At 37.9% G+C, this 14753-nt stretch overlaps 1 protein-coding gene and 1 non-coding gene across 2 annotated transcripts; one reads left to right on the forward strand and one right to left on the reverse strand.

The window, feature by feature from the left end:
• Nucleotides 1-5328: 5328 nt before the first annotated feature.
• Nucleotides 5329-5970, reverse strand: LOC111918052 (uncharacterized). The gene is made up of 2 exons (XM_023913715.1): nucleotides 5472-5970; nucleotides 5329-5420 (listed from the first exon to the last, which is right to left on the reverse strand). Exons 1-2 carry the CDS (start codon nucleotides 5968-5970, stop codon nucleotides 5329-5331), a joined length of 591 nt encoding a protein of 196 aa, XP_023769483.1.
• A 982-nt stretch (nucleotides 5971-6952) lies between these two features.
• On the forward strand, nucleotides 6953-7054 carry LOC111918072 (small nucleolar RNA R71). Its single transcript, XR_002859083.1, has one exon. It is a non-coding gene; the product is annotated as a small nucleolar RNA R71 (small nucleolar RNA).
• The last annotated feature ends 7699 nt before the right edge of the window (nucleotides 7055-14753 follow it).

Here is a 14753-nt window from a genome sequence, read left to right on the forward strand (position 1 = left end):
AAAATTTACCCTTGTTTGCAATTTAATGGTATCTTTTGCTTAAAGCTTGCTTGTTTTGGTCCCAAACGGCTCATGTTGGCCATTGGTTTAATTTTTCCGCAGAGGTTGATGTTGGCCTTTGAGGTCTCCCCTGGGGGGGGGGGGGATTTCTTTCCAAAGGTTTGTGTTGGCCTTAGGAATTAGGTGGTAATGGCTCCTCTTTGCTTGGCAGAGTATTAAGACTCGAAGGATACTTCCTTTGATAGATGAAAGTTGTGTATACTTAACCAACTTTTGTTGGCTTTGGCCCAGGATTTCACACTCGTAAGCTTAGGGCTCATCCTTCTTTTGAGTCATTAGTTTGTATTTTTAGGTTTAGGCCTTAGCTAGCCTTTTCTCATAAAACTCAATTGGTTCACTTTTTTTAGGCAATTCCCTTTTAAGTAAGGTTTTCTAGTTACCCTTTAATACTTTGTTCTAAGTCTTGAGTCAACGAGAGTTGCCCTCTGGCTCTAGTCATCTAAGTTGATTCGAGATCGTTACCTCGAGGCGTTTAGGAATTAGGTAATTTTTTATACCAAGAGAAAGGTTATGAGCCTTTAAAGCCTTTGTTCGTGTCATGGGATAAGGTAATGGTCCTTTGAGTTAGATTGACATGTTTTAGGGAAAGGTTATGTGCCTTTAAAGCCTACGGTTGCATTCTTGCATCGATTACTAAAGTGACGTGGATGATCAGTCCTTGTTATCACTTGGTAAATGTGCACAACCTATTATTGAAATGATATCAAGCTTGAATAATAATAAACATCTGAATGGGTTTCGAAGGTAGTCAATCTCCATCATTCTATTGATAATGTTTTGGAAATATCAACACTGTTTAACGAGGGAAAAAAAATACTTTCACACTAAAATGGGCCGAGAACTAGAGCTAACTGTTGGGGTGTGATTATCCACTTGGAGATAGATCACACCGCCCTTTCCCTTGGCATACCTTATTTTACCTTATCTCCTTGCTCTATGATTAAAAGTGGCGCAGATTGTGCGTGTTCCATGTCTGGGGGATGGGTCTACAGTCTTGTGCTTCCAAGACATAATCTCTGTTCTGGTGTGTCTCCACTATCTTGTATGGGCCTTCCCATGTGACACTTAGCTTTCACTAGGGTTGGGAATGACTGGATTCATTTTTTATCAATACCCATTCTCCTACTTTGAAGTTCTTCACTCACGCAAGCTGATTGTAGTAATTCTTGGTGCAAGCTTTGTAGGCAGCATGGTGGTGTTGGGCGACTTCGTGTTTCTAGTCAAGCATGTCTTAAGTCTTGACATTGTCCAACTTGATTCGTGTTTATGTCAAGGTCCTTCACTCGTAGTGACCCGACTAAGATTTTAGGTGGGAGCACCGACTCTGTGTCGTATGTTAGGCAAAAGGGTGTTTCCCTAGTACTGGATCTCAAGGTCGTGCGATACGACTAGAGCACTATGGGCTATTCTTCAAGCCAGGATCCCTTAGACCTCCTCAGACGCTTCTTAAGGCCATTGATGATAGTCTTGTTTAATACATTTGTTTGGTGGTTGGCTTAGGGATGTGCCACTGAGGTAAACCGGCGATGGATTTGCTTTTCTTCACACCATTCCTTGAAGGGACTTACTTCAAACTGAGTGTCATTATCGCTAATTAGGACCCTTGGGGTGCCACAACACATGAGGATGTTTATCCACATGAATTTTATCATATGTCTTCTCGTGACGGTGGTTAGGGGCTCGGCCTCGATCCACTTGGTGAAGTAATTAACAACGACCAACAAGAATTTAGCTCCACCCGGGGTGGTTGGAAATGGTCCAACAATATCTATGCCCCGTTAGTGAAAAAACCAGGGACTGTTGATGTTGGTTAGTGGCATGGAAGGTTCGTTTTGGAAGGGAGTGAAACATTGACACTCCGGGCATTTTTTGGTGAGCTTGGCTGCATCCTTGTAGATGTCCGACCACATACTTCTGGACAGAGTATTTATGTGCACAAATATACATATCAGTCTTAAATTTATATCCTAACAAACTTTTACTAACTATGCACTTATAGGAAGTGTACCTAGTCATATTATAGAATAGTTCAGATAAGTCGGGTGTCAAACACAGGGAACGGAATTCAATTAAATAAATTAACTACTTCTAATTAAATTAAGAAACAAACAATGATTAGGGTTTTTTTTACTGATTTTGCAAGATCAGAAGAATTTACTATCAACTAACACTTAAGCAAGCAACATAAGCAAATTAACTTCAAGAATTAAACGAATAATTCTATCTAGATCCTATTTCACTTTCTCCTATGGTTGATTTCTAATGGATTGATTATACTGATTACCAATTTGCTAACTAGCTATTATGATCAAATACCTAGGCCTACCAATCTATAAATTACCAAGCAATGATCATGCATAAGTTAAACACCAAATTGACAATAAGCACAAATTGGACTATGAATGATAATAGTTACTTTCCTATCATAAACAATTAGGTGACAAATCAATGCAATTAATATGATCAATTATCACACAAAATCTGATTTATAAACAAGTAAAATCAATAAGAATCATCCAATAATCAAAATAAACATATATAGATTAGGTTCATCTTCACCAAACAAACGTAAAAGGGTTTTAGTCTCTCATTTTAGCAGAAAAACACATAAAATCCATGTAAAATAAGCTAGACATAGGTAATGATTAGCAAACTAACTAGATCAATGTAGAAATATTCTAAATCTTATTCAATCCTTTAGCTTCACTTGATTCTCGATCTTATTATGAGTTTCAAAGGGTTTCTAGTGGTAATTCTGATTAAAAAACTGATTACCTCCCGTCCACTCGACCTAATGTTCAAGTTTTTATAATTTCCTTATATTGGCACACCAGGTCGTGGTTGAACACTACCACGTCGTGGTCCTCTTGTGTATCCTGTATTCTTCTAGTCAGCTGATTAGTCGAGAGTATTCTTATCACCACTCCGTGTTAACGGATCACCACGATGCGGTCATCAGTTTCCAAGTCTTATTTTGCCTTCTTTTCATAACTTCCAATTTCTTGCTTCCAGCTCCTCGTTTGCTTCCTTTTCATCCTGAGCAAATCTTCGCTGCCAAAAAACATATTTTAAACATAATAAAAATCTTTCGTCAAAAAATAAACATAATTGTAGCTAAAACTATTAGAAATATGCATTAAATACATAGCTAAATATACACATATCAAAATATCCCACACTTAGATTTTGCTTGCCCTTAAGCAAAACTAATTTTATTATTATTATCATATCAAGACTTCCACTCCAACATTGCACAGGACAATCCATTTTGAGCCTCTCCATTACTCCAAGACCACAATGCATGTATTTGTGTCTAAATTTTCCTAAGAACTTCCCCAATCCTAAATACTCACAATTTTCATAAACACTTCCCCACTTCTTTTAAACAACATTCATTTTATGCATCCCTCCGAATATATCCTTAGAAATTTTTCTTAACCTCAAGGTAATTTTTTGTTAAGTCCCCAAGCATACATATGGAAATATAACCTAGAAATAAAAATATTACAATAAATATAACCTAGAAATTTTCCTTATTCTCGAGTCTTCGATTTTTGAACTTTCTTCATGATATTCCTTTATCTTCATAGCTTTGTAGACTCTTATTCTCAAAGTTTTGCAACTTTTTTCTTCTTTTCTATTTTTTTTTTCTTTTTTCACTCAAAACTAAAAATCCTAAAAACATGTGCTTAAGCAAGGGAAGTTAACTTTAACCCTTATTGGTTAGAGATATTAGTCTAAGGTGAAGACTACATAAGCTCTTCTTGATACATTTAAGGTACGCGATGATAAACATACTGTAGCCCTCAAACAAAGCAAGGTTGTGTTTTTGTTCCATGATTTCACTAGGATCAGGAAGCCACAAATACACTATAACATATATTGGCTCAAATAAATATTGAAACCCGCATCGGATCGTCCCACACAATGCTAGCAACCTTGATCTCAACATAAGCATTTTTAACTAGATCAATTTTTAGATTATTATTTCAAATCTTTCTAATAATAATTTTTAAATCCTAGTCATTTTTTGTTCATTTTTTTATCGGTATGCTTGCATTCCTGTATTCAACCCCCCATCCCACACTTAATTGATGCAATGTCCCCATTTCATATTTAAACAATTAAAGAACATATAATTAAGAAGGAGGAATTGGAACAGACTTCCCTTGGGTAGTAGTGGCGAGATCGAATTTTGAAACTTGTGTGGTGATCTTGGACTTCTCGTATAATGGCTGCAAACAGTACTTCTGGGATCCTCTTTTGTGAATGCAAATGTACTGGACCGAAATAAATCAAAGAACCATTCTTCAATAATTATGTTGATCCTCTACCACGACATGGTAGAGTAACGTCACGTCATGGTGTCAAGCAGTTAGTCGTGATTGTCGTAAAATATAAGATCGCCACGGTGTGGTCTGGTGATGTAATGGCATCGTGTCAGGTCAGATTCTATCGTGCTAATATCGAATGCCATGACGTGTTGTTGATGGCCACGCTGTGGTGTCTTCTTAGAAGACCTTTAACAACCCAAATAATGCATCTTGACTTCTTAGTGACTTAGGATCATTCCTGACCTTTTCTTTCTATAAAATTCTTCAAAATTCTATTCATCAAGTGAGTAACCCACACTTATTCAAAAACATGGTCTTCAATTGTATTCTTTAAAAGTATCACAACTACTTCATCCACTAAGCTCCTTCACTGCTTCACGAAGTTTTTATACTAGAAAATAAGATCAAAAGACTAGAGAAACACATGATCATTTGGTTAAACTAAAAATAAAAATAAATCAAAAGGAAAAGAAAATGCAAACTCTTAAAAATCGGGTTGCCTCCCAAAAAGCGCTTTTTTTATGAGTCATGAGTCGGAATCCTTCCCACTCTATTTTGTTGCGGTTGGGAGTGGGATCTCCCTTTTCTCCTTTTGATCTTTCCACGTGCGCTTGTAGGCTTGAACCCTTCTAATGTATGCTTTCATGAAACTCTCCTTCTTCTTTTGACTAGCACCTTCATTATGTTTGCGCTTTACACCCTTGCCTTGATTTTTCACCTTTGCACTCTTCTTTTCTTCTTCTTTATGACCTTCCTTGTCTAATTCCATCTTGACCATTTTTGGCTTCTCTGATTCCCCTCCCATGTCTTCATAAATTATCTTAACTTATTCATATAGGTCATCTTCTACTTCATCACTTGCCTCTACCACTTGAGCCTTAGGTGTAGTAAATGTGATCACCTCAAATGTCATAGGAATTGGAGCTCTTGGTTTTCAACGTTTCACATTTGAAACATAAGGCTTCTCACAAACCTTCAACTCTTCTTCCATCATCTTTTTGATTTCAACTAGCTCATCAAGGTCTTCTTCATATCATTAATCTTTAACGCTACATCTCTTGGTTTTTCATAACTCACTTTTGGAGTCATTTCGTACACCAAGTGTGAGCTTTGAGTCATCAATTTCAACTAGAGCTATAGCGGTACTCAAAAATGGTCTTCCAGAAATAATGGGAAGGTCTTCATCTTCTTTCATGTCGAGAACCATAAAGTCAACCAGAAAAACAAACTTTCCCACCTTTACAAAAAAGTCATCAATGATTCCACGTGGGTTAGTGATTGTGTGATCCACCATTCTAAGTGTCATCTTTGTGCCTTGGAGCGTTGGTAGACCGGGCTTCTTATAGAAAGAATATGACATGAGATTAATTATTTCCCCCAAATCGACTAAAGCATTTATAGAAGTAGAATTGCCAAATTCACAAGGCAAAGTAAGTTGGCCCGGATCTCCCATTTTGATTGGTAACCCATTGATGACCGCAGCTGAACATAACTCATTAAGCAATATGGTTGATGCTTTTTCCAACTCCTTCCTATTAGTCATAACATATTTTGCAAACTTTGGAGGTTTAGCCATCGACTTGAGGAATGAGGCGTTTATCGAGAGTGGGAGCACTTGTTCCATACACATCTTTTGATCAGGTTCCATAGAATGCTTAAGGGCTTAAGAAGGGAATGGAAAAGGAGGTAGATATGAATTAGAAGGTGAAATTTTTTGGACCTCACGACGTGGTGAGTCATCAGAATGCGAATCACATTTTGCACTTTTACCTTCATGCTTCCTTTCTTCCAAACACAAATCAGGTTGTATAGTAGCTGCTTCATGGGTAATAAATGGCTCAGAATGAACTTCTTTTTTTGTTTAAATCGCCATTACATGAGGTAGCGATTTTTGGTCTTGATTTCGAGGTGGTAATCTCTCATTAACAAGTGTTGTTAACTTCCCAAGTTGAGTCTCTATGTTCGTGATGGAAGCTTGATGATTCCTCATATTAGGATCAATAGCATCATGCCTTTTTTCTGAGGCTTTCATAAACCTGTGAAGTACCGACTGAAAATCCATCTTCTTCTCAAGTGGTGGTTGCTCTTCTTAGTAAAAACCTCGACCAGATTGTATAAAATTTTCATCTTTTTGCTTCATGTACTCTTCATATGGCAACCACTCATTTTTGGGCTTCCTTTAATCTTCGTTAAATCGATCACCCCTCAAGTATCAAACTTGAATTTTTCGGTTACCATTGTCATCTACATCACAATCCTTAGTCAAATGAGGGCCACCACAATTATCATAACCGACTCTAATTGCATGGATAGATTGATCCATCTTTTTCATCCTCCAATCCATATTTTCTAACTTTGTCAAAGCCACAACCATGTTCTCATTCCCTCTATCTCCTTTACCTATTGTAACATCCTCACGTGGGTTATGTTACTCACATTAATGCTTCTTGAACTCTTCAATAAATTCTTTAATAGTTGTCGACTCCTTTTTCGTCAATGGTCTTTGAGAGTCAAGAAGTTGTCGTGTTGTGACATTCACTCCATCATAGGAATTGGACACTTCTTGTTGGACATCTAAGCAAGCCCTTATATCTCTCCCATGCTTCATATAAGGACTCTCCAACCTCTTGTTTAAAATTAGGAATCTTTTTCTTGAGCTTTGAGATCTTTGAAGTTGGGCTAAATTTCTTAATAAAGGCGTCACAAATATTTTCCCAAGTAGTAATGGATCCAGGCACGAGTGAATTCAACCAAACTTTAGTTTCACTAATAAATGTCACCAGAAGCATCCTAAGTAACACATATTCTCTTTGTATGTTTGGAACATTGAAGTAGTTTGCAATGTCCTTTACCTCATCAATATGCTTGGATGCATCTTCATACTCCTTCCTGGCGACAGGTATGTCTTTCAGCATTGATAGAATATTCCCCTTAAGCTCAAATCTTCTTTTAGTTGGTATCTCGATTGGTATAAGAGCTGGTCCATTATCTTTATGTATCCTCTTCTTGTAATCTCCCATAGTCATTCTCATGGTATCCGACATCTCTTCAACCTCACTTTTTATCTCCAAATCATTTTCTAAATGGCTTTCAGTTTCTGTTTCTAGATAGTATCCAATTCCCTTCTTATCATGCATCCTATTGAAACTCTCAAATCCTTTTTCCTATTGAAGAGTGTTTGTTGACTCATTGGCTTCTTGTTCTTCTTTTTGTGAAAAGTTGATTATGGATCTTGAAGTGGTGGAGCTATTGGAGTTTTAGATCCCCGACTCATAAATTGTTGCAATAAGAACAAAACAAAACAAAAACGCGTAAAAGGAATAAAAATCACAAAACTGAAAATTAACCGAGACCGGACTATGACGTGGTTAATATTCCCATGATGTGGTTGTTGTTTAGAAAGAAAGAAAATACATAAAAATAACTTTTTGTGGTTTTTACCCCACAAAATGATCGAATAACTAAAAGCAATTAAACTATAAATCAAATTAGTCGTTCCTCGACAACGGCTCCAAAAACTTGATGTGCAGAAATATACCTATCAGTCTTAGATTTATATCCTAGCTAACTTTTACTAATTATGAACTTATTGGTGATAGTTTCCTTTTTCTTACTTCTTTTCATAGTTTTTTTTAGTTAAAAACCATCTCATTTTAGTTAATCTTCATGCATATTTTCTCTTTTTATTATCTTTCTCCTTTACCGGGTACTTTCTAGTCTTTTGAGCTTATTTTGCAGGATTTACTGAAGACTATTTGTTACTGGAGGTATGGAGGGATTGCGGGACTTGTGGACTGCTTGTGGACTTGAGGTGGTGCAATTGGGCTTGATGTCAGTATAAGCGAGAAGCGCTTTGGGCTTAGTCTTTAGACGAGGACTCAAGCTACGAAAGACAAAAGGAGTATTGGACCATCATTGGAGGCTTTAGAATAATACAATTGGGCTCCCAAGAGTTGTGCATGTGGGTTGAAGTGTGAATGAGAATATTAGGCTGGAATATATTCTAAATGGGCCAAGTCCCACAATCAGCGAGACCCACGCGATCCGTGTGGATCCACAAACAGTCCACGTGGATCTTGCTGAAGTGAATCCGAGTTTTGAATTTTTGACTCTATTTTGGGAAGGTTGGTGGGTGGCTTTCGGGGAGCTTTTGAATCCGGGATTAAACACTTTTTGCAGGAGATTTGAAGCATTATTCATCATCAAAACTTGGGGAGAACTACTCTTTTTCTCTCAAGAAAACTTGGGAAGAACTTGAAGATTTTGAAGATTAGTGTTATTTCATTTCATCTTGCACTTAGAACAATGTTTGGTATTTATAAACTACCTTGTATTTCTTTTATTTTTTCCATGCTTGGCTAAATTCTCATTTGGTTGATTAGGGTTTAATCCCATGGATGATTGGTTACTTTGAAGACTAAATGTTATCTTGTGTTTGAAGTTTATGGAAATGTTTTCTAGTTAAACATCTTGTTATGTTTGTTTATCTTTGACCATGAGCTTGGATGAATATTTTTTTGGTTGATCAATTTATTGGTTAAGTAATGGAATTTGAAGTTGGTAAGCAACAAATGGTTTCTATGTTTGTTTTCATTTCATTTAAACCGTGGGAATGTTTCCTCCATAATGATAATGTAAGCATTTGATTATCTTATGGACTTGGTAACTCTTAGAACTCAAAGCTAATTGATTTTCACAAGATTATATGCTTCATTGATTTTGTGACTTTAATTAAGGGAATGTGTTAGAGCTCCTCTAACCATTTTAATATCTAAGAATAGTTGAGGTAATTTGTGCTTATGAATTGCTATAGCCAAGTTAAACCAATTCACAAGTGTTATTCCTTTTAGTCTAATGATAAGTCAACTATGTCATCCATGTGGTGTATCCCAAAATCAACCAATTTCACTTCATTGAATTTAATCAAATCTTTTACTTGTTTACTTGTCATATTTACATTCTAGCTAGTTTTAATTTTGTTAAACAATAAAAAAGAATTAATACCCCCCCCCCCCCCATTTTTCTTTTACTTTTGTTTTACAAGTACTTGAACAGGTGATTTACATAGAGATTTAAATTGATCCAATCTCCGTAGATACGATCCCTTTACCACTATACACTATTTTAGTGTGTAATATTTAGGGTATTAATTTTGTTGGCATCGACAACCACCAATAGGCAGTGTACCTAGTCAAATTATAGAATAGTTCAGGTCAGTCGGGTGTCGAACACAGAGAATGAAATTCAATTAAATAAATTAACTACTTCCAATTAAACTACGAAATAACCTATGATGGGGGGGGGGGGGGTTTACTGATTTTGCAAGATCAGAAGAACTTACTATTAACTAACAATTAAGCAAGCAACAATAGCAAATTAACTTCAAAAATTAAAAGAATACTTCTGCTTAAATCCGATTTGACCTTCTCCTATGGTTGATTTCTAATGGATTGATTATATTGATTACCAATATGCTAACTAGCTATTATGATCAAATATCTAGGCCTACCAATCTATGACTTAGCATGAAATGATCATGCATAAGTTAAACACCAAATTGATAATAAGCACAAATTGGACTATAAATGATCAAGTTAAGTAAACAAGCACAAATTAAGGTTAACTATGCTCTCTAACACAGTTAAAGTTACCAGCTTTAACTACTTAATATAAGATGTGCTTAATCCTAGCTCTAATTAATTTATGATCATAAACAATTAAGAGAAAAAGTCATGCGATTAATATGATCAATTATCTCACATAATCTAATTTATAAAAAATATAATCTAGAACTAAAACATTCTAGGGTTTGGATTATCAAACACAAGTAAAATCAATAATAATTATCCAATAATAAAAATCAACACATATAGATTAGGTTCATCTTCACCAAACATAAGTAAAAGGATTTTAGCCTCTCATTGTAGTAGAAAAAACATAAAATCCATGTAAAATAAGCTAGACATAGGTAATGATTAGAAAACCAACTAGATGAATATAGAAATCTTCTAAATCTTCTTCAATCCTTGAGATTCACTTGATTCTCGATATTCTTCTAAGTTTCCAAGGGTGTCTAGCCGTAATTCTCCTTAGAAAACCAATTACCTCCCCTCCATTCGACCTAATGTTCGTGTTTTTATAATTTCCTTATATCAGCACACCACGTCGTTGTTGAACACCACCACATCGTGGTCCTCTTGTGTATCCCGTATTCTCCAAGTCAACCGATTGTTCGAGAATATTCCAATCACCACGTCGTGTTGCAGGATCACCACGACGTGTTCTTAAATTCCCAAGTCTTCATTTGCCTTCTTCTTGTCCTAGCTTCCGTTTTCGTGCTTCCATATCCTTGCTTGCTTCCTTTTCATCCCGAGCAAGTCTTCGTTGCTATAAAACATATTTTAAGCATAATAAATATCTTTTTTCCAAAAATAAACATAAGTTTAGCTAAAAGTATTAGAAATATGCATTAAATACATAGTTAAATATATGCATATCAAGTATCTTCTCGGTAAGTGCCCGTGCACCTTCATGCGCTCCGGCTTCCCCTGTGTGGCTTTCTTCTAACAATGATTTCCCTTTGGAGTGGGTAATACACTTTAGCCATGGTTTCAGGTATCCTATTTTGTACAATTTTCTGTCTGTTACAGCGAACTGTGGGGCCATAAACTTGACCCTCATAGCCTCTATAGGATCATTCGGGAGGACCCTATGTAGGATGTAGTCTATGAAGGGCTTGCTCCAATCTGGAGCTGTTGTGATAACGTCAACTTGCTTGTTGTCGATGTTTCTCCCTGGGAGAATCTCTACTAAGACTTTCTTCGTAAGATGATCGAAAGATGTCGAGACCAGTTTGCTAAGAGTGTCGACCCTCTCGTTATATTCCTGGGGGGGGGGGGTCTATTTGATTAAGAAGCTTCTGAATGACCGTGCTAAATCTCACACTGTATCCATATATATTTTCATTCTTTGGTCCTTGGCTTCATATGTATCATTGACTTGATTGGTGATGAGGAGGGAATCATGAGGTCAACAAGGCGTTTCGCTCCAACTTCTTGGGCTAGTCGGAGGCCTTCTAGAAGTGCTTCGAACTCGGACTCATTGTTAGAGACTTGGAAGTTAAATCGCAAGGCATACTTAATTTCATCACCATTGGGATTTTTGAGCATAAATCCTGCCCCAGACCCTTTCTTTCTCGCAACTCCGTCAGTGTGTAGTTCCCAAATGTCTCGGCTTGCCTCCGGTTCTAAGGGATCTATTGGCATGACTGTTGGCATGTTTTTTTATTGTGTCGGGAATTTTGACTAGGAAGTATGCCAAAGCTCTGGCTTTGATGCTTGTACGTGGGCGGTAATGTATTTCGTGTTCGCCTAGCTCGATCACCCATTTTGCTAAGTACCCCAATTTCCCTAGTCTCAGTAGGATTTTTTTTACTGGGTAACTAGTCAGGACCTCAATCTTGTGGGCTTAGAAGTAGCGCCTGAGATGCTTGGCTGAATAGATTAACACGATCACCATTTTCTCTAAGATCGGGTAGTTGAGTTCAGGGCCTTGTAATTCTCCGACTACGAAATGTTTGTTAATTGTTTCTTATCCCTATCGATGGCTAATGTCAATGAAATGGATTCGTTGGATGTTTCCAGGTACCTTTGCAAAGTTTCTCTTGATGGGGGTTCGCCATGGGTGGGAGTTGGTGTAAAGCTTCTTTCAGGTGTAGCAAGGCCTTGTCGGCCTCTTTTGTCCACTTGAATTGATTCTTATCAATGCAAAATTTCAACGTTTCGAAGAGTGGGAGAGATTTTTCGGCCAATTGGGTGACGAATCTGCCAAGTGCCTTCAACCTTCCATGGATTTCGTGCACTCCTTTGAGGTTGTGAGGGGTTTTAGAGTCGAGGAATTCTTGTATCTTGGTTTGGTTCGGCGAGATTCCCTATTTAGTTATCTAATAACCCAAGAACTGGCCTTCCTCCACCCCAAAAGTACACTTGCCCGAGTTGGGCTTCATCTGCGGCTTCATCAAACTTTGAAAGGTTTCTTCGATGTCGTGAAGCAATGTTGTTTCGTTATGCATTTTGAGAACCATGTAATCTACATAGACTTCGACGTTTATACAAATTTGGTGTGCAAACACTTTGTCCATCAAGCGCTGGTATGTCGCCCCGATGTTCTTTAGGCCGAATGGCATCTTTGGATAACAAAAGGCGACACGATCAGTATGAAAGGCCTTTTTATCTTCTAATTCTCTTCTCATTTGAACCTAATGATATTCCTTGTAGGCATCAAGGAAACACTTGAAATGAAACCCTTCAAGGGACTCAACTTTTTGATCTATCTCTGCGAGAGGGTAGTGATCCTTTGGGCAGGCATTGTTTAGATCAGAGTAATCAATACACATCCGTCACGATCCGTCGTGTTTTTCACTATCACTAGATTTGCTATCCAGGTAGGGAAAATTGCTTCCCGGAGAATTCCTTCATCCACCAGCTTTGCCATTTCTGTATTGATTCCCTTGTTCATATCACCTGCTTCCCCACTCTTTTTTTGCTTGATGGGGGTGCTCCCCGAGATAATATTTATGTTGTGCTCGATGAACTCGCGATTGACTCCTGTCATATCTATAGGTTGCCATAAAAATACCTTGGAATACTGCTTTAGGAGGGCGACTAACATTACTTTGGCTTCTTCTTATAGTTCAACGCCTATTCGTACTATTTTCTCTAGGTAACCATGGTGGATGATGTGTTTTTTTGTGTGGCAATCTTCCTTCACATTTTTCGGGGATCACAAAAGCTGTGGTGCAACAATGACTTGATGGCAGTGGTGCATACATGGGTTAGTTGCAACGATCGCGGATGACCCAACACATGTATTGAATTTGACAATACCGTGGATTGTTAATGGTATGACATGTAGTTGGAAAAGTGTCGATCACCAAAGCAAGATGTTGTGCTATGTTGGAAGGCATATCACTGAGAATCCAATCGTTCGTGTGATCTTAACTTTCCCATCGTGATTGGCTAACGTGAGTGGTAGATATATAGTGCCTAGTGGCCATAGGCTATGCCCGCTGAAGCCTATGAGCGGACCGCCTGTCAGAGGTTTTAGACCCTCCTTCCAAGAGGTAGGCAGTTGCCTGCAGCAATGTTCATAGAGTATGTTGTTTCTGGTATCGTTATCTATGTAGATATGACGAACTTGCATTTGGCATATATAGCTTGTGATTTGGAGTAGATCCCTAGGATCCCAGTTGGGTGGCCTTGGTTCATCTATCGAAAATATGATATTGAGTATATTTCTAGATAATACCTCAATTCCGTGCTACGCTTCATGGGTAAGCTTCTCTTGCAGGGCCTGGCGATGGTGAAGATGTCGCTCTTTTTTTCTTGTCGCTTGCCCACATCTTTTTGAGCTCGGGCGCTCTTCTGGTCGTCATCGATATTGAATCTCAAGTCCTTTTCAATATCAGAGAGGTTCCCCTTTAGTTGTTTTTTCTTCAATTTCTTTCTTCAGCACCGTGCACTCGCTAATGTCGCGAGTTTTACTTTTGTGAAACTCACAATACTTGCCCTTTTCTTTTTCCACCTTTGGACGCATTTTCTCGATGGCATGTATGTTGGTTCGATGGATCCGGTTCTCGTCGTTTCTGAAAGGACGATACCTTTGGGACGAATGTCTCAAATATCGATTGTGCTTGTCATGCCTGTCTTGGCGCTTTTTATGGCCGGTATTTGGGCGAAAGACTGTTTCTTCTTGTTTTATGTATGCATTAGAGACAACCCTTAGGTTGGCTTATTTTCTATCTTCACCTTCGATTTGTCTAAGATATTTCTCAAATCTGTACTTGAGCTCATCCCTTACATCTTCTTCGATAGAGGTCCAGGGAATAAACCTTGGGCGAAGGCATTGGTGAAAAGAAATTCCTCGTGTCCCTGGATGTTTAGCATTGCTATAGTGAATCTATCGTAATACGCTCTTATTGACTCTACCTCCTTTTTCTTGCATGCCATGATTAAGTTCGCATCTGCCTTACCCGTACCGTAGCTGCTCAAAGCTCGAGATGTTTCCACGTTGTAGTACCTTGAACCATTTTCCTGCATTTCCCGTTGGCGTGACAGGGAAATACGTGCATGTGAACCGTTTATCCATTCTCAGTGATGTCATCGTCCACTCATAAGTATCAATGTGCTCGTCTGGATCAGTGGTGCCGTCGTAATTTGGGATGTTTGGTATCATCTCCGAGTATGGAATCTCGTATTGTAAGAGTTCCTGGCATAAAGCGGAGCTGGTACTCCTCACTTGGTTTTCCATATGTGGGTATGGAAATCCACCATACATCATGAATTGTTGAGCGTAATACGG

This window comes from Lactuca sativa, chromosome 9 (genome assembly GCF_002870075.4).
Source record: "Lactuca sativa cultivar Salinas chromosome 9, Lsat_Salinas_v11, whole genome shotgun sequence".
Taxonomy (NCBI): domain Eukaryota; kingdom Viridiplantae; phylum Streptophyta; class Magnoliopsida; order Asterales; family Asteraceae; genus Lactuca; species Lactuca sativa.

Excerpts from the sequence above, each read along its gene's own strand:
- LOC111918052 (XM_023913715.1), bottom strand. The coding sequence starts at position 5,970 with ATGGCTAAACCTCCAAAGTTTGCAAAATATGTTATGACTAATAGGAAG. Across the intron at positions 5,421-5,471 it reads TGTACGAAATGACTCCAAAA|AAGACCTTGATGAGCTAGTT; the intron begins GTGAGTTATGAA and ends AATGATATGAAG.